Source organism: Leptodactylus fuscus, chromosome 1 (genome assembly GCF_031893055.1).
Source record: "Leptodactylus fuscus isolate aLepFus1 chromosome 1, aLepFus1.hap2, whole genome shotgun sequence".
Classification (NCBI taxonomy): Eukaryota; Metazoa; Chordata; class Amphibia; order Anura; family Leptodactylidae; genus Leptodactylus; species Leptodactylus fuscus.
In genome coordinates, this window is record NC_134265.1 from 153,489,325 (window position 1) to 153,511,895 (window position 22,571).

General features: G+C 41.4%; 1 protein-coding gene across 1 annotated transcript in view; it reads right to left on the reverse strand.

The window, feature by feature from the left end:
• Positions 1–1,153: 1,153 nt before the first annotated feature.
• MAMDC2 (MAM domain containing 2) overlaps positions 1,154–22,571 on the reverse strand; it is an 84,625-nt gene continuing 63,207 nt past the window's right edge. Inside the window, exons 8-14 of the mRNA XM_075277438.1 lie at positions 19,980–20,126; positions 13,710–13,975; positions 11,551–11,644; positions 7,182–7,334; positions 5,115–5,377; positions 3,518–3,602; positions 1,154–1,439 (exon numbers count right to left, since the gene is read on the reverse strand). Of these exons, the coding sequence (XP_075133539.1) occupies positions 1,372–1,439; positions 3,518–3,602; positions 5,115–5,377; positions 7,182–7,334; positions 11,551–11,644; positions 13,710–13,975; positions 19,980–20,126 (1,076 nt within the window). The 3' untranslated portion in view covers positions 1,154–1,371. The remainder of the gene's footprint in view (positions 1,440–3,517; positions 3,603–5,114; positions 5,378–7,181; positions 7,335–11,550; positions 11,645–13,709; positions 13,976–19,979; positions 20,127–22,571) is intronic.

Genomic DNA, 22,571 nt, shown 5'->3' on the forward strand with positions numbered 1-22,571 from the left:
TGTGCTTCCTAGATTATGGCGGTTCTATGGGTCGGACCAATGTTACTTCCAGGATGACAACGCTGACATGTAACGAGGTCTACCATGGCTTGGTACAGTGACAATCAGGTTAACCGACTGCACTGGCCTACCCAGGGCCCAGACTTGAACCCTATCGAGCACAACTGGGACCAGTTGGATCGCCGAACTAGGGGGTGCAGTAGCCATCTAAAATCGATGAAAGAACTTACCTGTCTTCTCCCAGCTGAATGGAATAAAATACCACTAACCGTCATACAAGGACTTGTGGAAAACATGTCCCGGGGGTTGAGGATGTAATTGCTGCTTGGACCACAGGTGTCCAAATACTTATTGGTAGACAGTGTATAGGTGCTACAGTTGTCATCCCACCAAATGCTGTGTTTCCCTGCAACTAATGGTACCAAGTAACATACCATGGAGCAACCAAGCGTAATAAGATATAGTGATTGGGTATATCAGCTGGAGGACCCAAAGGAGTGAATGTAATGGCTGCTGTCACGTGTAAGTCTTTGCTCTAATTGGCAAAATGTACATACTGATGAACACTTCACAGGAGCAGAGGGAGGTGCTGGCAGTCTCAGTATTACTTTGATGCAAAAGCTCAGCCTACAAGCAATCGCTTATATGCTGTGTATGGGTGTGACTGGCCTGGCCATGGCTCTTTTACTTGCAGGCACCAGGCAGATACGGCTTTAATGTAGCGCAACAGGGTGCACAGGGCCTGCAACTGTGAGATGCAATGTGGGGAGCTTTGTGTTCAGTGGAGGGGCCCCCGCAAATGTGTGGGCTTATGTGGTAAGAAACACTGGCCCATTGAACGATGAATACATTTTGTATTGAAACTAAACTGAAGCCTTATTTTTTGATCCTTGGAAATAAAATGTAAGAAAATATTAACTAAAGTTAACAATATTCTATGCACCTCCAACTAACCAGTGTGTTAGATGGTAAAGAATACATTTGTTGACTAAAATATCTACAAAGAAAACTATTTTTTATTGTGAAAATTGAGTTTTGTCAATACCTGTGTTAAGAATAATCACACATGAAATCATACACACACATACACACACACACACATACACAATTATAATACAGTGAGAATGGTGGCAAATAAAAAGCTGTACACACATTATTATTACTGACAATACATGCGTAATTGCATTTGTAACATATATCTAGCCCTGAGTAGTTGTCTTGTCTGAGAACACAAGTGCTCTGAGTTTGTGTTATGCATCTGTAAATATGTTTTTAAAGATTCTTCGGTTCACTGTCAAAGAACATTTACTGTGCAGTTTCTGAACTGACTAATGTCTATATTACTAGCTCTGATCATAATAGAATCATGGCTTAGAAGTCAATTTCATTCAGATCTTCTAGATATCCAGATGACTGCAGTCCCCCGAAATCATCAAAATCTGTAAATACAATAATAGTACATGCAAATAGTTCAAGTGTTATGAGATCCAAAGTATGACATTGACAAGTAAGCAAATAAAATAAAATAATGTATCCTTCACAAATACAGATGTGCAAGCACTAAAGTTAGATTAAAACAAATGACAAAATGAACGACAATAACTGTAAGTCTGAAACTACTGTATACTATTCACCAAAACGTTATACCCAAGTACAGCATACATTGGTAGAAGAGAAGCTCTCATTAATATCAGAGGCCATTGAAAAAGTGAATATTGCTATTATAATAAAATAATTTTAATGTAGTTGAATTAAAAATTCTGCATCCTTCATGTTCGAGGAGCCCCACTCTATGGCCACAGCTGCATGTAAACGTTACAGCCTGTTCTCAGCCCATTTATGGGCGAACTGTGGAAGTGTGACTTTATAAATAGGGCACCAATAGTACAATATAATAATATTAATACAGCACCATTTGTAATGCAACTAGAAAGTTAGATACTTAACTTAGTAGTAGTAGTAGCCCAGAAACTTATAACCAGTATTGTGGAAATGATTTAACTCAGTTAAGGGGGAGTTCACACTACCATTACAAATGTCCGTTGCTGTCTTCCATCATAGGATGAAAAAGCTAGTGTCCGTCATGTTGTTTACGTTAGTGTCAACAGGAACAGACATAGAATCAGTGACCATTCTCTGTGACAGTCTAATGTCCGTTGCTCTCATCCTATGATGGAAGACAGCAACTGACTTTAGTAATGGTAGTGTGAACTCCCCCTAACCGCTTTGATAAGTTCAGTGATTTCAACATAAATGTGGCAAACTTTTTTGCCTCTAATAAAAAATTTAATAAAACGTGATCAAAGCAATAGACATTCCCCAAAATGGTATAACCAGGTACACCTGCCCCCCCCCCCCGCAAAGAAAAAGACTCACTATGCATCCCCATACATGGAAAAAATAAATATAATAAAAATTCTTCCTTGGGAGCCCAGAAAAATAATGAGTCTTGATGTCAGATGTTCTCTAGTTTTCCCTATAGGTATAATTGAAGCAGAAAGTCCACAGAGAAAAATTCTACAGACTTTCTGTGAAAAGCGCAGTGGGAAAAACTGCGATGCGTTTCCATCACAGTTTTCCAGTGGTGCTTTTTGGTTGCAGCCCGCTACGTGGGGCCTTAGCCTAAAGTGCTTCTTAGACAAGGTGTGGCTGGAGAAGAAGACTTTTTACACACATATAGACAATGTTTAGCGTAAAGAAGCTTGCTTGAGATCACACTAATGCTTAAAGAGGACCTTTCACCTCCTGGGGCACATGCGGATTAATACATCGCTAGAAAGCCTACAGTGCGCTGAATCGGCTTTCACGTTCTGTGCCCCTGGTGAAGAGCTATCGGTGCCAGTACTGTAGCTCTTCACTGTCAGAAGGGCGTTTCTGACAGTCAGGAATGCCCTTCCTCACAGCAGCGTCTATAGCGCTGTATTGTGAGAGTGGTGAGTAATGCCCCTCTCCACTCCTGATAGGACTCGTCCATAGACAAGTACTGGGGGAGGGGGAGTGTTCTTCTCTGCTCAGCATTATCGCTGGGTGATAAGTAACACTCCCTCTCACAGTACAGCGCTATAGACGCTGCTGTGAGGAAGGACGTTTCTGACTGACTGACAGAAACGCCCTTCTGACAGTGAAGGGCTACAGTACCGGCACCAATAGCTCTTCACTGGGGGCACAGAATGGGAAAGCCGATAGTGTGCTGAATTCAGCGTACTGTCGGCTTTCTAGTGGTGTATAAAACCGCATGTGCCCCAGGTGGTGAAAGGACCTCTTTAAAGAAACAAGATTGCACACAGAGGTAGCCAGGTGGCAAGTTCTACAATGGTAGACAATATGCCTGCAACCGCTGATGTTACATTACAAAGGTGAAATAGAATTCCACCCAAACAATAATAGAAAAAAAATGAAGTAAAAAAAATATACAGAAGATAATAAAATGAGAAGGGAAGGGGGAGAAGAAATTGGGAAGGGAGTCCTAGGGAGTGAAGCAAATTTTAAGGATAGTCCAGATATAACAATTACTTACCTCCACATGGTTTGTTCTGAAATATTATGTCATCAAGTGCAATATCACTTCTTATTGAAACCCCACGAATGGCTTCAAACACAATCTAGAAAAAAGAAAATTCACAATATATCAGTTAATTCCTAAATAAAAAAACATACACGGAAAAGCTGCTGTATGTGTGAGCGAGTGATTATCTGGGTCTCTTATTTGGGATCCCGAGCAATCAGCTGTCACTAGCAAGGGAGCTATTGAATAAGTAAAAACCGAAGAAATTCTGCAAATCATTTTCAAAACACTGTACTAATGTAATAGCAAAGCATTATAGTCAGATTTACATGCACTTATATAATGTGACCCTAAACACCAACCTGCTGAAAGCAACATATGCACTGCATTTTACTTAACATATCTTTTAGAAAGCACATATTCTGTCATATGAACACATATGAGTCTATAAACTAGTGCAGAATCAGAAAAACATTGCTGCTTATTCCAAAGCAGTCCCATAACTGTCCACAAGTTGCATGCGGTATTGCAGTTTAGTCCCATTTAAGTCAGTGGACCTGAGCTGCAGTACTAGACACTACTTAGACAGGAGCAGCCTTGTTTCTGGAAGAAAGTAAGGGGAAAAATAGTATAGTACCATGTTAGCCAGAATAAATCATGCAGTATTTGATACTTTTGTGTAAAAAAGGTAAAAAGTGTTGTTGGTATAATACCCCAAGTTAAAAAAAAAGATAAAAAACTCTGGGCTAGACTGCAGATTGTCAGACTTAAATCCTGATTCTAAAAGGTATCCTAAAAATGACAGAAAAAGAAAGAATTGAGAATTAAGGCTAATGATATAATTTACTGACAAAACTGACACCTGGATTTAAGATCCTTTATATGGACACAATTCATCCCTAGAGTTGAGCGAACACTGTTCAGATGAGCCGATCCGAACAGCACGCACCCATAGAAATGAATGGAAGCACCTGTGACGCTGAATTTGCCGCTGGCCGGCCGGCGTCACAGGTGCTTCGGCTGATCCGAACAGTGTTCGCTCATCTCTATTCATCCCCAATCAGACTGACTCCAGATGACTCCAAAATACCACCGCCTCAACTCCACATACCTATAACTTCATTTTTATTACCCTACCTTATAGCAGTAAGGGGGCATTCACACTTGCGCCCCCTGTCTGGTGTGTGCATTCCGCTGGATTTCCGTCCTCAGCCCCAGCTAAATTGGACAGAGGACTGAAACCCGGCGGTCAGCTTTAAAACCCATTCACTTGAATGTGTTTGTAAAGGTGACCGCCGGTGTCCATGGGGAAACCGTTTTTTTTTTTACCCAGATACAAATTCCTGCATGTCCGACTTTGTGTCCAGCTGAAAAAAAAACGGTTTCCGTGCAGAGAGGCTACAGGTGAACACCGGCAGTCACCTTTACAAATCCATTCAAGTGAATGGGTTTTAAAGCTGACTGCCGAGTTTCCATCCCCTGTTTCGGCAGGGCTGAGGACATATGGCTGAGGACATATGGCAAACACTGGACAGGGGCGCAAGTATGAACGAAGCATAACATATCACTTCACCATAAAGTTTTGACCAGTTTCCAGCTTGTGGCCTACCTGATGTTGCCTTTCACTCTCATATTCTATCTGTGCTCTTAACCAGCTGATACTTTGTTCACCTCTTCTACTCCACAGAAGGCTTTCCTTGTGTCTGCGGCCTTCCTCTCTCAGATATACATTAAGCAATCCAGTACCAGCTCCATACATGTGGTAAAAGAAAGTCAAGCACTGTTTCCCATAAATAGCTCGAAGAGGTCTTGAGATAAGGCGTGATTTTTGTCCAAAGACCATGTTCGTTGCTTCAATGTACATGTAGTATCCTTAAAGGAAACAAGTGAAATCATATTACATTCATAATTATGGGATACTCCCTGACTACATCTCCTGTCTCAGCTTTATGATATGAATAGTTGGAATCTCAGAGGTATTACCAGACTTACACCTGTAATGGGGAGTGCGTATTACAATCCTTTACTCATTTACAGACAGCATTCGCCTGTCTTCTGATACCTATAAATATTTACAAATGTGACAATGGCGTCATGATTGTGCAATAAAGTGATATCTAGGATAGAACCCGTGATAACATTCTCGGGGATAATATCTATGATTTAATGCCAGATGCTGGATAATGTCTAATAATGACATGCTTATGGAAGATACAGTAGGAGAAATACTAGAGAGCTCCTCAACTGCCTTAACTGAGGCTCATAGGCTTTCACATCTACAGTGGGGAAAAAAGTACATAGTCAGCCACCAATTGTGCAAGTTCTCCCACTGAAAAAGATGAGGCCGGCCTGTAATTGACATCATATGTAGACCTCAACTATGAGAGACAAAATGAGAAAACAAATCCAGAAAATCACATTGTCTGATCTGGAAAGAATTTATTTGAAAATTATGGTGGAAAATAAGTATTTGGTCAGTAACAAAAGTTCATCTCAATACTTTGTTATATATCCCTTGTTGGCAATTACAGAGGTCAGACGTTTTCTGTAAGTCCTTCACAAGGTTGGCACACACTGTTGCTGGGATGTTGGCCCATTCCTCCATGCAGATCTCCTCTAGAGCACTGATGTTGCTGTGGAAAATCTGCAGTTTCAAAAATCGCAGCATGTCATTTATACCTGCGGAAACACTGACATTTTCCATATAGGTATAATAGGGGCAGTAAGTCCCTTTCTGTGAAAAATGTTGTGGGGGGGGGGGGGGGGGATGTGAAAAACATAATTTTTTTCTGCATCTCACTACATGGGACCTTAGCCTAAAAAATAAATATCAGTAGGGTTGACAGGATTTCTTAAAACCCTTCAAGACAACACCAACTTTGGCCTTAAAGGAGTTATGCTATGTTTTTATCCTCTATCTATATCCGTGACACACTCAGGGGAGTGAATTGGAGCACTGGAGATAGCTGGGTGTCGTACTTTGGCTCCAGTGTTCCCATCCACCACATGGATTGTCTACATTTAGCCTAGCAGACACTATGAGTCTTGAACACTGTATCACTAATATAACTTAATCATTACTATAATGCACTGCAACTTCTAACCAGCATCCTGACAGTACAGCTCCCAAATGAAGCACCTGATGCGTATGTGAACGTGGCCTAACCTGTTAGGCTAAGGCCCCATGGGCCGTATCCGCAGCACTATAGCGCTGCGGGAAGAACCGCTGCGTGAACACATTGCGGTTCTTTCCGCAGCACTTTTAAGAGAAATTTCACTGAGTTTTCCTCTGCGGACTTTCTCTTAACGTTATATATATATATATGGGAAAGCCGCCGGCATTTCCGTAGATATAATTGACATGCTGCGATTTGCAAAGCTGCAACGGCTTTGCAAATCGCAGCGTGTCCGCGTTGCGATCTCTTCCGCAAAGTGGGGATGGGAATCACATGAATCCCATCCACTTTGCCTGCACTGTACAGCGCCGCGATTTTTCCCGTAGCGGGCAAATCGGGGCGATTACGGTCCGTGGGGCCCCGGCCTTAAGAAGTCTTTAGTGGGAGTACAGAAATACAAATTAGTAAACAAAATGATCTTTACTATCAAGTGAATCATAACATTTTATTTTTAGCTATCAAGTAACGACAAAAAATCTGTTTAACATGAGAGGACTCACCTACCCCAGAAGTGTGATCTCCCTTTGGTCCTGTGTAAGAGGTAGGTGTTGCTCCTCGTATCCTGTGCCATATTCCTCTCCTTTGCCATTCTTGCTGAAATCCACAAGCATCTTTTTCAAAAGTACATTTTCCAGGTATCGGAGGCAACCTATCTGTGAATGAAATGAAAGGGAAAAAAAACTAATATTTATACACATGGGAATTTTGTAAAGCAAAGATATAGGGTATATGACATTTGTGAATGAGTTTGTTATTGCGCAAATACAGAAAAAAATTAAGCATCTTTGCTCATTATAACATGTTTTGTGTTTCTATGTTTACAAACTACAAACATTGCTCACCACATAAGCCCCATTCTAGTAATCGTGCACTAAAGTTGTGTGAATGGGAAGTTACTGATAGCATTATGCGTCTTGACAGCAAACTGGCATTCATCACTGATATTTTTTTCTGTGAGGTCTCACATGCATACAAACGTATTTGTATCCATTACTGCAGGTCAGCAATTTCAGAAAAATGTACAGACCCATATATTTCAATGGGCCCATTCACACATCCATGGTGTGTCTGGGCTGAATTGAAGAGCTGCAAATCACGTAGCTGTCCGTAATTGCGGATGTCAATTCATTTGAATGTATGGGTCAGTCAAAATCATGTATGACACAAAGACACCAATTCGTGTGTCATCCATGTCATTTTCACAGACTACCATTGTCATGTGCATGAAGCTTTAGGGTTCATTCACACGGAGGAAAATGGTGAGGAATTTGGTGTGGAATTTAAACGCTGAGAAAAAGCCTCCCATTGACTTCAATGGGTTCCTGTTTCTGCTAGCAGAAAAAGGAACCCATTGAAGACAATGGGAGGCTTTTTATTCAGCACTGAGATTCCACACCAAATTCCTCATCATTTTCATCTGTGTAAATGGACCCTTAGGCTCTATTCACACAGAGTAACGCCAGGCGTCATTTGTGTGTAATTTGTGTGTCTTTTACGGCCGTCATAAAACGTTTACATAGAGTTCTATAGGAAAAGACGTCCGTAATTTACGGCCGTCATTTACGGCCGTCATTACAATGACTGCCGTAAACGATGGCTGTAAATTACGGACGTCTTTTCCTATAGAACTCTATGTAAACGTTTTATGACGGTCGTAAAAGACACACAAATTACACACAAATGACGCCTGGCGTTACTCTGTGTGAATGGAGCCTTAGGGTAAGTTTACATGGGGTTTTTTTGGATTGGAACCTGAGGCAGAGGCCGCCTCAGGTTCCGATCCAAAAACCAGGTAGCCGCAACTGAAAGCCGGTGCACTGCGCTAGCATCCAGCCACGCACTCTGCTCTGGATTAGGCCCAATGAACGGGCCTAGTCCGGAGGAGGGTGTGTCTTCAGGCCGAATCGCGAGGCGACTCAGCCTGAAGAATGAGCATCCCGCTTCTTTTTTCCGGGAGCTGGAAAAACGGCTCCTGGAAAAAAGACCTGATCGGCTCCCATTGATTTCAATACAAATATGGCCTCAAAATCCTGACCAAAAAAACTCTGTGTGAACTGTGTGAAGGTAATGCTAATGTGCTTTACAAGTATGCTCTGATGACTGCTTTAGGGGGGGCTGATTAGACATACAATATGTTGGCCAGTAATAGTGTTACACACACATAGTAGCTTATTCTGAAAAGCCACCCAAATGTTACAAAAGGTACTCTTTAAAATCGCCTGCTTAATATTATGTAGGTCCACTTTGTCTGCCAAAACAGCTCTCACCTGTTGAGGCATGAATTTCACAAATCCTCTGAATGTGTTTTGTGGTATCTGCACCAATATGCTAGCTGAAGGTATATTTAAGTCCTGTGATTTGCAAGGTTGGGCTTTCCTTGGTCGGCACTAACCAATATATACTGGGAAAATCAAACAAGCCAATTCCGCATGCAAATGATCTCTCATTTAGCCATCACACTGGCCCTTGTCAAGTCACTGTTAATCTCACTAGACCATTTTTGCTTCTTCCAACACAAGAATTGTATGTTGACCTGCTGCTGAATACAGTTAACCCCACCAATGCTATTGCAACAAGACTGTTATATACTTTACCTGTTATTAATTGTTATGGCTGATTAATACATATAATACATATAATCTGTGCATAGTATATTTTATACTACTTCATCTCAGTCTTTTCAAGACAAGTAGCCTCTTAGTGACAAGACATTCCAATTAGTTAGAAATACAATGCTTATGCTATATAGGTGGCTGTGTTGGCACTTCTGTCAGGTTTGATGCAAAGACTTGCGTAGTCGTTATAAGTTAACAGGCTCTGCGTAGTGTTGTCAGTGTCTATTGTGAGATGGATGTGGCACTAGAGCATTGCTTCTACACAGAAAAGGATAGAAAAAAGCTGTGTGCAACAAGTGCTATGTAAATATCTTTTCTTTGTGCACCATCTTACTATACAGGACATCCCCCCCAAAGACAGAATTTACATACCTCCTAAATAAAGATATAGACCCAGGCCTGAAATATATATATATATATATATATATATATATATATATATATATATATATGTTAAGAGAGAGAAACCAGAATAAACTTTCTAAAATTTAAAGATCCCATCTCATTACAGACTGCCTATAAGATTGTGACATACCCCTCATAACAATAAGACATTTCCCATGCTGTGTCTGCTCTTGGCACAAACGTTACATTGACACATAAAACAGATGCTTAAAAAAAACTATATGTATATGTGGTATATTCTTTTACTAGACACCAAGGCATGGAATAGCACAGTCTGCTGTGCTATTCTATGCAGCAGAGATGTATCCCCAACATATTCGCTAAAAGGAAAATGTTCGTTGTTGTACCGTGTTAGCCAGTGGGTTGGAAATATAAAAAACACAAAAACTTGGTGATCTTCAGTAGTTTACTTTGATAAAGGAGCCTTTTGCGTTCCGAAACGTTAGCCATTTGTCATCATTATGAGTTAGCCATTAAAAAGGTATCAACTACTGAAGATCACCAAGTTTTTGTGTTTTTTATATTTCCAACATATTCGCCGAATAGAGATTTTTTTTATAAGTGTGGATACACATCAAAAATGCTTATGAACTGGCAAAATCCATTTCTGGCCAAATATGGTGGCTTTTGCTATGGTTCATCTGCAGATTTTAGGGTGAGTACGCCCCTTCCCCCAGATTTCAGCCTTTATAATGCAAAGGCTGAAAGTCACAGTTGAAATCTGCAGCAATACCTGACATGCTGTAAGTTTACAATCTGCAGCACAAGTCGATTTGCTGCAACTATAAATCATGCAGGGAAGGGAGGGTCAGTCAAATTTGTGGCAGTTAGCCCTTGACAATTTTGCCTGTTTTGTCTCCATTGGTGAATGAGGATCTGAGAGTCCAATTAATGTTCCAAGGCCATTCCTGGCGTACACAATGAATACACATGTTGACCGGTACTTCAAGGCTTTGAGGACCTGCACTAATCAAATAAGACAGTGCAGCAGATGGGGGCTCCCTCGCAGCAACGAAGGTTAATCTGTCTTGGTCAGGGAGAGGGAAGAAAGAGGTCATTTCAGAGGTCAGGTTTAGTTTCAGAGCAGAGTAGCATACATCATACTCCAAGTTCTCTACTTGCAGTATCTAGTGGGGAGATAAGGGACCTTTCGTGACATTACACGCATCCAGATTCTTCTATCGTTCATAGGAGCTGTGTTTTGAGGATGTAACCACAGGAGATGCGCTTCCCAACAATGAAACCACTTGTAAGATTAGTCTCTGTTGTGGATCCTGATTAGATCCTCAAACTTTTCTGGTTCCACTCGTGGTCTTTTTCCACAAATTGTGAGATATTACTGGTCTTTAAGACCTGGGTCGCCAGTCCCTTGGTTTTACAACCGTCAGTAATGACTGAGTCGTACAGAAGATATGTAGAGAGATCACAGTGAAACCACTGCACAGATACACCAGGGGACGTGCGCCTCAAAGCCACAAGTCCGATGATATTATATTAACTCATTCGTTATATTAAAGAGGTCATGCCTCAGAGCACAGTAAGTCTAAGCCTACTATCAAAAGAAACAGGATCTGAGGAAGGAGTCGCGTTTTTTGCAAAACGCGAATAACTCCAAAACACGTTATCAATAAAGCAATTGTGGTTTACTGTGTCATTGGACTTGTGGCTTTGAGGCGCGCGGCCCCTGGTGTATTTACCCCTCATAGCAGCTGCACATAGTGGGCCCTAGATTCCAGAAATAAAACACTGCTGGAGGCTAGGGAAAGTGCCTACTATCTGAGGCTATGTTGTGTAAACCTCAGGGAACGCTTGAGAAACACTGTTTTATACAATATAAAGTGTGTCTTACCAGCTATCTGGCAATTTCCAATGTTTACCGTGACATCATCGAGTGCTGCAAGACCACAGTCCCAAAAACTTTTACACCAACTGACAAATGCCACCTGGAAAAAGAAACAAGGATACAAAGTGATAGAGGTCAGGTGCTATATGTTTCTGCTCTGTCTACTGTAAATTGTAAGTCAGACTGTCACTCAGTAATCTTGTGTTCATTGCCCCCTGGAAGTTAATTGGGGCTTTAACATAAGTCAATAAATATATAATGCTGAACAATAATATTCTTATCAATTGTGTGGTCTTTTGGACACTTTTTTTTTAAGTTAAAACCTTTATGCATATTGTGTTGGCAAATCCTACCAATTTCAACTAGTAACCACAGACCAGTACACCATATGGGGGAAACAGAAAAATGACACATAGTTCTTATCCCACTTGTTTCTGGCTGACAGGAGATGAAATGTGACTGGAGTACCATGTACCGGGCAGTGGATTTTGGGCCCAATGTGCTACCAAATAGGTTTGGATTTGGGCCATCTCTTAGGGCATTGTCTAATCAGAGTCCCTCGTGTTAAACCTTTAAACGCCATACAGTGATCTGGACTTCGTAGCAGAGAATCTACAAGGTCTTTGCATCCTAAGGTGGTCCCTGTGCAGTAGCAGCTGACCAGGCAAGGCAATAACTATTGTGCAACAAAATATAGTAAAAAATAAAAGATGTGTAGGAACAGTAACAGAGGTACTAAATCGGGAACTAACAAGTCTAAATGAGGAATCTAAAGCAGTAAATCAGAACAAGTAGAGGCCCAGAGGTCACAGGTGCCAGAGGTGAAGCCCATAGGCCAAACATTGTAACAAAAACCTGAAGGCCACTGGTAACAAAGGTATAAAAATAACATACGGCCCATAAGCCAGAGGTAGCATTGGTATAACAGAAGCAAAACATTCATAACAGAAAGCCAAAGGAGGCAGCAGAGATAAAGCAGATACCTGTAGGCCAAACTTCATAAGAGAAGCCTGAAGGCCACAGGTAGACGATGTATAGCTCCAGTTGGCCAAGCATTCATAACAGAAGACTAAAGGCCACAGGAAGCAGAGATATAGCAGAATCCCAATGGCCGAACATTCAAAGAAGGCCACAGGTGTAAGAGGTACATATATAACAGAAGCCTGTAAGTGACAGGATGCAGTAATGCAAGCTTGGTGGAAAGACAAATGCACCCACACAAATGGGAATACATGGCAGAGCAGAAGGACAAAAGCGTCCACAGAATTACATACATGACTACAGAATCATACTAAGGCATAACTCAGACAAAGGATATACATCCAAACAACACTTAATGAAATAGACAACAGACACACTGCACAGCCAAGGTGTGGTGAGAGAAACAGACATATATACACAGGCAGACAGGGACTGATAAAAAGTAGCTTAGCATGAGTGCACATTAATCCTTAAAGAGGACCTTTCACCATTTTGACCACAGGCAGTTCTATATACTGCCGGAAAGCTGACAGTGCGCTGAGTTCAGCGCACTGTCGGCTTTCCCGATCTGGGCCCAGTGTGAAGAGCTTACGGTCCGATACCGTAGCTCTTCTATGGTCAGAAGGGCGTTTCTGACAGTTAGCCAGAGACGTCCTTCTTCACAGCACAGCCAATCGCGCTGTGCTGTGAGAGCCAGGAGGAACGCCCCCTCCCTCCCTGATAATGCTCGTCTATGGACGAGTACTGCGAGCAGATGGAGGGGCGTTCCTCCCGGCTCTCAAAGCACAGCGCGATTGGCTGTGCTGTGAAGAAGGACGTCTCTGACTGAGTGTCAGAAACGCCCTTCTGACCATAGAAGAGCATACGGTACCGGACCGTAAGCTCTTCACACCGGGCCCGGATCGGGAAAGCCGACAGTGTGCTGAATTCAGCGCACTGTCAGCTTTCCGGCAGTATATAGAACTGCCTGTGTGCAAAATGGTGAAAGGTCCTCTTTAAAGAAACAGGAGTGCTCACACAGGTAACCAGGAAGCTTGTTCAGATGGAAATGGTAATACGTCAGCAAGTGCAGAGAGCCAACATCACAATACCAAAGATACTGTGATGTAAACGTAAACATTAATAAAAGACTACAGTTAAGTAGAATCTCTGATGTGAATGTTACATTGTGTAAATATCTGTACCTTGCAAGTCATCGGTTTATTTATGTTGATTTCAGCTTGAAGCCAGACACCTTTTGGTGACTCTTGCACTGACCATATTTTTTCTTGAACAACCTCGTTTTCCTCAAAGATGTAAACAGCTAAAGAGTCGCTCATTTTTGAAAACCCATAAAGTGTGTAAAAAAATCGTAGGCAGTACTGCATATTTCCTGGCAGGGATGGACCGAACATGCGTCCAATATATCCAGGTTGAGAGGAAAACCTTGTGTTTGCCAGCATGAAATAACCTGAAAAGAGTACAGACAGTTACACCACCAATAAAATCTCATGCTAAAATAAAGAAGGTAGTTATACATCTCACAATACAGAGACACATTTATGGAAACAGAGTAGAAATGGAGTTGCAAATAGTATATAGACAAGCACTTATATATGTACTTATATATGTTTACATATAGGAATTTATATGTTTTTCTTGAGGCGAGGATCTTCAGTATGGAATGTTGCAAACATGTGGCAAATACATAATGCCCATTTGAAATTTTCAGAAAACTCACAACCAGCTTATATCAGGTTAGTTCAGGTCTATATTGTAATGCTAAATAAACACAAATTCACTTTACATCTGTGGAAAATTACACTTTTAAAGGTGCACCAACTTGCAGTATTTACGGTACATATGATTGAACTCTTCAGGTTCTTTATAGCAAATGATAAAAATCTGCATTCATTAGGTTAAAGTAGTTAACCAACCTTTTATAAATTGATGGCCTGTCTTTAAGGCTGAGACTCCATGTTGTAGAAAAGCTACTTTTTGTTGTTGCAGATTTTGCTGCAGTACTCACTTTATATTTCCCATATCTTTTCAAGTGATTCCTGATTTTGGATCAAAAAATGCAGCAAAATTTTGCAACAAAAAAAAAAAGTTGCTTTTTACTGATGGGGAAAAACTCTTTAAGTCTGGGGCCCCACGAGCTGGAAATGCAACAATTTAGCCGTGGCGGAAATACTGCGGTAACAATCGCGGCGTTTTACAGTACTTTCGAAGTGGATGGGATTCATGCGAATCCCATGCCCACTTTGCGGAAAAAATCGCAGTGCTGACACGCCAGCGGTTTTCCGTAGATATAATTGTAACAGAAAGTCTGCGAAGGAAAACTCTGTGAACTTTCTGTTCAAAGCAATGCGGGAAGAACCACAATGCGTTCATGCTGCGGTTGTTCCCGCAGCGTTATAACATGGCGGTTCCGGCCTGTGGGGCCTTAGCTTAAAGCTGAGGCCCCAAATTGCAGAAACATAGTTGTTGCAGATTTTGATGCGTTTTTTGAGCAAACCTAGGAATGCCTACAAAAGAAATGGAAAATATATAGGACACTCTTATACTTCTCCCTTCTGTTCAATCCACTCCTGACTTTGGCTCAAAAAACTGCAACAAAATCTTCAACAAAAAAGCTGCATTTCTGCAACGTGGGGCTTTAGCCTAAGGCTAGCTTCACATCTGTGTTGGATTCTCCGCCACAGATTCCACCTAACATGAGCAGAGAGAAAAGTCTAGCAAGGAGGACTTTTCTGTCTACTGGTTTCATTATGAAACCAGCAGAAACCTGGCGGATCCCATTACAGTCTATGGGTTCTGTGGGTATCCACTTTTTAATCAGACAAGCTCTCTGTCTTTCGGGTCCCCGTGTGGACCAAAAGGCAAAGACCTGAATGCAAGTTTGAACCTAGCGTCATTCAGATGAATTCAATAGACATAAGAGGACAATTCTTGATTAACAAGTGTCAGTTAGTGCTCAGAAGAGCAGGGTTTTGTTTCACATTGTTTACTGTGTGCCTGAAGTTAAGGCTGTATTTTATTTTGCTCCTTTTGTGCCTGAAGTGAAGGTTTATTTATTTTGCAGTTTTTTTGTTTGTTTTTCTTAATAAACCTGTTTGCTACAGTTCTTGTGTCCCTGTCTCTGGTTGGGTCTGTACCTTTGCTGCTACTGAGCTACCTTCCTCACAGCTTATACAGTATTTATAAGAGTTTTCCAGGAATTTAATATAAATGGCTTACCTTTAGGAATGTAAGTGAGCCATTGTTCCACGCACAGTAAATATTAGCTGTTGTGTTTCCAGTAATAATTAAAGATGTAAGCAAGTGGAAACATTTTAACTCCTTCATTCTATAAACCAATAGGTGTCCTAGGGATTGGGCTCAAAACAAACAAATATTGATGCCATTTCCAGGAAATCTCTTCCATTGGTAATATGGCCATGATGCAGTTTATACAAGTACAATGGGACTGTTTTGTAATCCCATACACAGTCACTATACACTGTGGTTGGTAAGTGGTGAAGGTGTCACAACACTTGTGCAAGTGATGTAGCCATTCAATCATCTGATAATGTGATAGAGATGACTGGAGTTGGCTAAGTGCTCGCTCTCAGCATAAAGAATACACTACAATGCTGCATACAGATAAATTAGTTAAGAAGGTAAGTAACAGATTAACCTTAAAGATCTCAGGCAAAATTGAGGCACAGTCAGGGGATGGTATAATTAAAACCTCTGATCATTCCATCGGTGCCTCTCTGCTGCTCTTTGTTTACTAGATTGCAGTGGTGTTCAACACCACTATAAGCGCTACTGTGAGGAAGGGCGTTCCTGACTGACTATCAGAAATGCCCTTCTGACAGTGAAGAGCTACAGTACCGGCACCGATAGCTCTTCACTGGGGGCACAGAACGGGAAAACCGGCTTTCTAGCAGTGTATTAAACCACATGTGCCCCAGATGGTGAAAGGTCTTCTTTAATCCCTTCCCGACATGCGCCGTAATAGTACGGCGCGTGTCGGGTCTGTAACTATGACGACCGCCCGGGAGCAGGGCGGCCGTCATAGCCGCTGGGTGTCTACTGCTTTAAGCAGTAGACAACCGGCTCTAATGCCTCCGATTGGTCCCCGGACCGATCGGAGGCATTAACCCCTCTGGCGCTGCTGTCAAAGGCGCCGGAGGCGCCATTTTCCCGGCGGCGCATGGGCGCCGCCATTTTGGCAGGGATCGCCGGCTCCTGGAGCATGCTCCAACGCCGACGTCACGTTCCCATGACAGCCGGGAGCCTTGTTAAAGGCTCCCAGCCGGTCTGCAAATTCTCTCTTTTGCAGGCTGGTGTATACAGCCTGTAAAAGAGATGATGATTTTTTGCAATGCATTTCAATGCATTAGCATTGTAATGCATTGCATTAGTGATCAGACCCCCTGGGGTTCAACACCCCTAGGGGGTCTAATAAATGTAAAAAAAAAAAGTAAAAAAAAAAAAAAGTAAAAAAAAAAATATAAAAAAATATAAAAAGTATTAAAAGTTCAAATCACCCCCCTTTCCCTAGAACAAATATAAAAGTAGTTAAAAACTGTGAAACATATACATGTTAGGTATCCCTGCGTCCGAAATCGCCCGCTCTACAAATCTATAAAAATATTTTTCCTGTTCGGTAAACGCCGTAGCAGGAAAAATAGTCAAAAGTGCCAAACCGCCGTTTTTTCACTGTTTTAATTCTGATAAAAATTTGAATAAAAAGTGATCAAAGCAATAACATTTCCCGAAAATGGTAGAACTAAAAATTACACCCGACCCCGCAAAAAAAGACGCCCTATGCATCCCCGTACACCTATGTATAAAAAAGTTACGGCCGTCGGAATATGGCGACTTTTAGAAAAAAAATTTTTTAACACCGTTTTGGAATTTTTTTTAGGGGTCAAAATGTAAATAAAACCATATGAATTTGGTATCCCTGGAACCGTAACGAAACACAGAATACAGGGGACATGTCATTTTGGCTGCACAGTGAACGCCGTAAAACCAAAGCCCGTAAGAAATTCGCAGAAATGCATTTTTTCTTCAAATCCACCCCATTCTGAATTTTTTTCCTGCTTCCCAGTACATTATATAGAATAATTAATGGTGGCATCATGAAGAAAAAATTGTCCCTCAAAAATTAAGACCTCATATGACTCTGGGAGCGGAGAAATAAAAAAGTTATGGGGTTTAGAAGGAGGGGAGGCAAAAACGAAAAACGAAAATCAAAAAATGCCATCGGCGGGAAGGGGTTAAGCAGCAGGGAATAAGCAATGGCCCTTGACAACAGTTTTTCAGGGAGACTTTTTAAGAATCCTACTATTATAAATGTGAAAGTATGTGTGTTTGGATGTTTGTGTGTTTGGATGTTTGTTCCTCAATCACGCAAAAACCGCTCAACCGATTTGGCTCAAATTTTCAACAAACATAGTTCCTAGGCAGGATTGAACGATAGGCTACTTTTCATCACAATCGCAGACATACGTTTTTGCCAGGACCCCCACAAAACCACAACTCATACCACCAGCTCTACAATCCCACACACTTTTTAGCATAGCAAGCCACAAACTTCCTATTGCCCTCTCGGGCCTAGCTCCTGCTCCCAGGCAAGGGAGCAGGCCGGGGTTGCGGGGGTGGGTGCAAAGGGGTCAAAGGGGTTGGAAAGGGGACGCAATGACACCTAGACGGGCGAACGTATTTGGCTGAAATTGCGCACATACATACCTTGGGTCCCGTATTGAACTATAGGCTACATGGAATTCCCATACACCACCGCAATTCACTCCCGTGACCGGTGCTTTTCACTTTTGAATTCGCTGCAGTGGTGTGGTGGGAAAAAGGGGGCACGGGGTAGGTAACACGGGGGAAGGGGGCATGGGGTTGGGGGGAAGGGGACACGGGGTTAGGGAGGAAAAGGGGCACGGGGTAGGAGAAAGAAGCGAGCACATGAGGGAGTGGGTAGGAAAAAAGGGGGTTGGCGGGCGCCAGGGGGGAAATGAGGAAAAGGGAGCCGCTGTGGACACAAGACAAAGGAAGAAGCCTGTGCGGCGCTACAGGTAGGTCGCGCAGGGGGTCAGGATTCCGCGGACGAAGTCGCGGGTACTGCTAGTCCCACATATTTTTAGATTTATCTCTCATATCCTAATTATTAATGTCTGTCATTGTTACGGTTAAATAGTCAAATAGACAGATGCCATGGTAACCCACCATTGTCATACATTTTAGATATAATGGTGACGTAATAAAATGTATGACTATGTACTAAATAGTAAATTACTGGGTAAGACTGCCAATGAAAAAGACTTAGGGATTTTGGTGGACAGCAAGCTTATCTTTAGTGACCAGTGTCAGGCAGCTGCTGCCAAGGCAAATAAAATTATGGGATGCATCAAAAGAGGTCTAGATTCTCATGACAAGGACATAGTTATGCCTCTATACAAATCACTGGTACGGCCACACTTAGAATATTGTGCGCAATTTTGGGCTCCATTATACAAGAAAGATATAAGTGAACTTGAAAAAGTGCAAAGACGGGCAACCAAAATGATTAGGGGAATGGGTGGACTGGAGTACAACGACAGTTTAACAAACTTGGGGTTATTCAGTTTAGAGAAAAGACGTCTACGGGGAGATCTAATAACAATGTACAAATACATGAAGGGACAGCACAGAGAACTTTCTAATGATCTTTTTACTGCTAGGCCAGTGACAGTGACAAGAGGACATCCTCTACGTCTGGAGGAGGGGAAGTTTCACCAGAAACATAGAAGGGGATTCTTCACAGTAAGAACAGCGAGGACCACTCTCTGCCCCAGGAAGTGGTGATGGCGGATTCATTAAACAAGTTCAAAGAGGGCTTGGATGCCTTTCTTGAAGAGAAAAGTATAATGAGTTATCGATTCTAGATTTTAAGGACACGTTTATCCAGGGTTTTTATACTGACTGTCAGATTGGAATCGGGAAGGATTTTTTTTCCCCCTGAAATAGGGCAATTGGCATGAGCCTCATGGGGTTTTTTGTCTTCCCCTGGATCAACACTGTAGGGATTGTAGGGTTATAGGTTGGACTTGATGGACTGATGTCTTCATCCAACCTCATCTACTATGTAAGTATGTAACTGACTATTGGCCTACACATTGTGGGTGTTAAATAGCTGGGATCAGAGGTTTTTCCATATCATGTCTTTTGCTGCAAGAGCCAGGCTGTAAATCATACCCAGGCCCTGCAGTTGATCGCAGAGGCATATACACATATTTATGTCACACTGCTTTAAAGGGTTAAACTTTAGTATCACAGCTATAACCTAATCTTTAATACTATTTTGTTAATACATGCTTACACTCTTCTCATGGTGAGCTAAAGTGAAAAAAATATATAATTCAATAAAAAGCTGGTGACAGTAAAGCGCAATGAATAGATCACATTACTCGCTGAATGGGCTTTTCATAATGTACCCAGTCCGGTGGTATGGTCTCCCACTCTATAGATATTTGGCTTCACTGTCACTCGGCTCCATCCAAATCCATCTTTATCGTCTTGATGAAACTTGCAGACATCATTCTCAAAATCACAGCCAGCTTCTTGTGCATTGAATGCTGCCCCTACAAAATATGCATCAGTTAGATCTGTGGAGGAATTTTCTTAAAGTGCACAAGTTCTTTTACTTTCATTGCAGTAATATTCTCAGAGAACACAGTGGACAGATAAAGGTGTTGATGTCATTCCACATGTTCTTGGTTACTTTCTACTTTCACAAAGAAGAACAAACATCAAAGGGAAAATAAGAATGATGCCCCATGAGGAATTAATATTTTCAACAATCATCTGCTTCTGCAATGATATCATTGTGCTATGCTGTATGATTCAATTCTGCTCCATCGTTTTATATTGCTCTTAGTCCCGTTACAACATCTGAAGTTTTTACAAATTTTGTTTCTTTGTTTGCCTGTCTCAGGCAACAAGCACCTTATCTGCAGTCAAGCAGCATAGTCACATTATTGAAATCCCATTAGCAGGCACACTGCATGCATGTTGTCTACATCCGTATTGGCAGGCATGTAGCCTTTACCCTTTACTGCAAATGTTAGATAAAATACCCAATTTGCAGACAACTCTGTCATACACTTATACTAACTAAATATTTAGCAATGTTGTAATATTTGACATTGATGGGACATAGAAGGTACCAGATTATTTGCATAGCTATTTTATTGTGAGGATTTTTTTGGGGGGAGGGGGGTGGTAAGCAGTCTGACCTCCAAAATTAAATGGTGCCATATTCTAGATATATGCAATCATTTATTAGTATGGGAATACACCTTTGGAGATAAAGATGCAAAATCCTCAGAAACAAGACCTGGTAAAATGCTAGCCACTTTCATCTTGCTTACTTATCACACAGGCAAATAAAGGGTTATACCTATGTACCAGTACAATTCCTGTCGTATCAGATGCCAGGTTAAAGGATTACCACTATTTCCTTCTTTATGGCAAGACATTAAAAATTCAATTTAGCTATTTCTTACTTATGTCAACGAATGGGACTATCTCTCCTTAAATAATCCCCTCTCTTTCGCAGATTCTAGAACTGAAAAATTGCTCATGTGTTGGCAGGAAGTCAATTTCTTCATTTATTCCGTTATTAGGCTTTCATAGGAATGAATGGAGAAACTGACTTCCTGTCTACACATAAGATACTGTGTCAGTTAGAGAGTCCCATGGCTGGTCACACAACACCGCTGTGGATCAGAAAAGCATGGATAACTCACAAATATAATCTCCATAAAGAAGATTGTTTTTATTACGATTTAAATGATAAGCATTTCTCACAGGCTGGAGAATATTAAGCAGGGTGTATTTCCTGGTATCACTGCATAGTTATGATTTCAGGATCACCATTCTGGACCCAGAAATAGATACAGATACAATTGTTTTTTTTTTAACTTGACAAAGAGCTGAACACAGAAACAAAAAACATAAGCACTATTGCTGTAAAAAAAAACTTTGTCCCTGGCTAGGCAGTTGTAGCTTTCATGTAGCCAGGAATGTTATGTAACCTACATATTTTGTGTCTTTTGCCTTCCTGCGGTTGGTTTCTGTAAATGTACAGATGTAACATGCATTGTATTACAGTATTGCACCATGGAGTGCTATGCTACTTGTGTTGCACACACTTCCAAGTGAAGTAGAAAGGTGCATTGCAAAAACAGAGCAATGTGCCACTATGTCATCCTAGGAGTAGCATGCCAAATGTACAAATGGAGCTTGCTACATCTGAACATTTCCTCTCCCATGCTCTTTGTGTGATGTATGAACTGTAATGTGTACTCAGAGCCACTCAGATGTCTATCCCCAAAGCACTCAGAGCATCAGTTATACACAAGCACTGAAGGAGAGATACTGTTCTGTAGCTACAGTTCAACACCTTCTTCTAGAGGGTAAGTGGTGAGGTTCCTTACAGAGTGCCTGAAGGCTCATGAAAGGAGTCTACACACTGCTGAAAAGAAAGGAAGACACAAGTTTCATGTATCTACAAGTACTTCTGATGTAATTCCAAAGACTTCTTCTGATAGGTATTCTTTAACAGACCCCCCAGTTTATATTTACTTTAATTATACTGTATTTAAGAGACTTCATAATTTCAGAAAAAAAATGGTCTTCAGTGGTTTACCCTGAAAGCTATTTCCTTGACTGTACTAGGCTGTGATGGAAAGAACTCGGCTGTCCACATGACCAAACAATGAGATCAGTGGGTTTACATGCCAAATGTAAAATTGTCTGCCAAAATCTAATAAGCCCTGAAGAAAAGTTATTTTAGAAATGCAACAGGCAAGACTGTCTAAATTGTATACAGTACATGGTTATATAAACTAACTCTCCTGGCCCGATTACATTGTCTTTTGTTACTAAGGCTTACTCATGGCTTTTTTGCCTTCCTCTGGATTAACATGGTAGGTTTATAGGTTGGACGTGATGGACGTGTGTCTTTATCCAATCTTATTAACCATGTTACTTTGTAACTTGAGTCACGTTATGACATAGTGCTT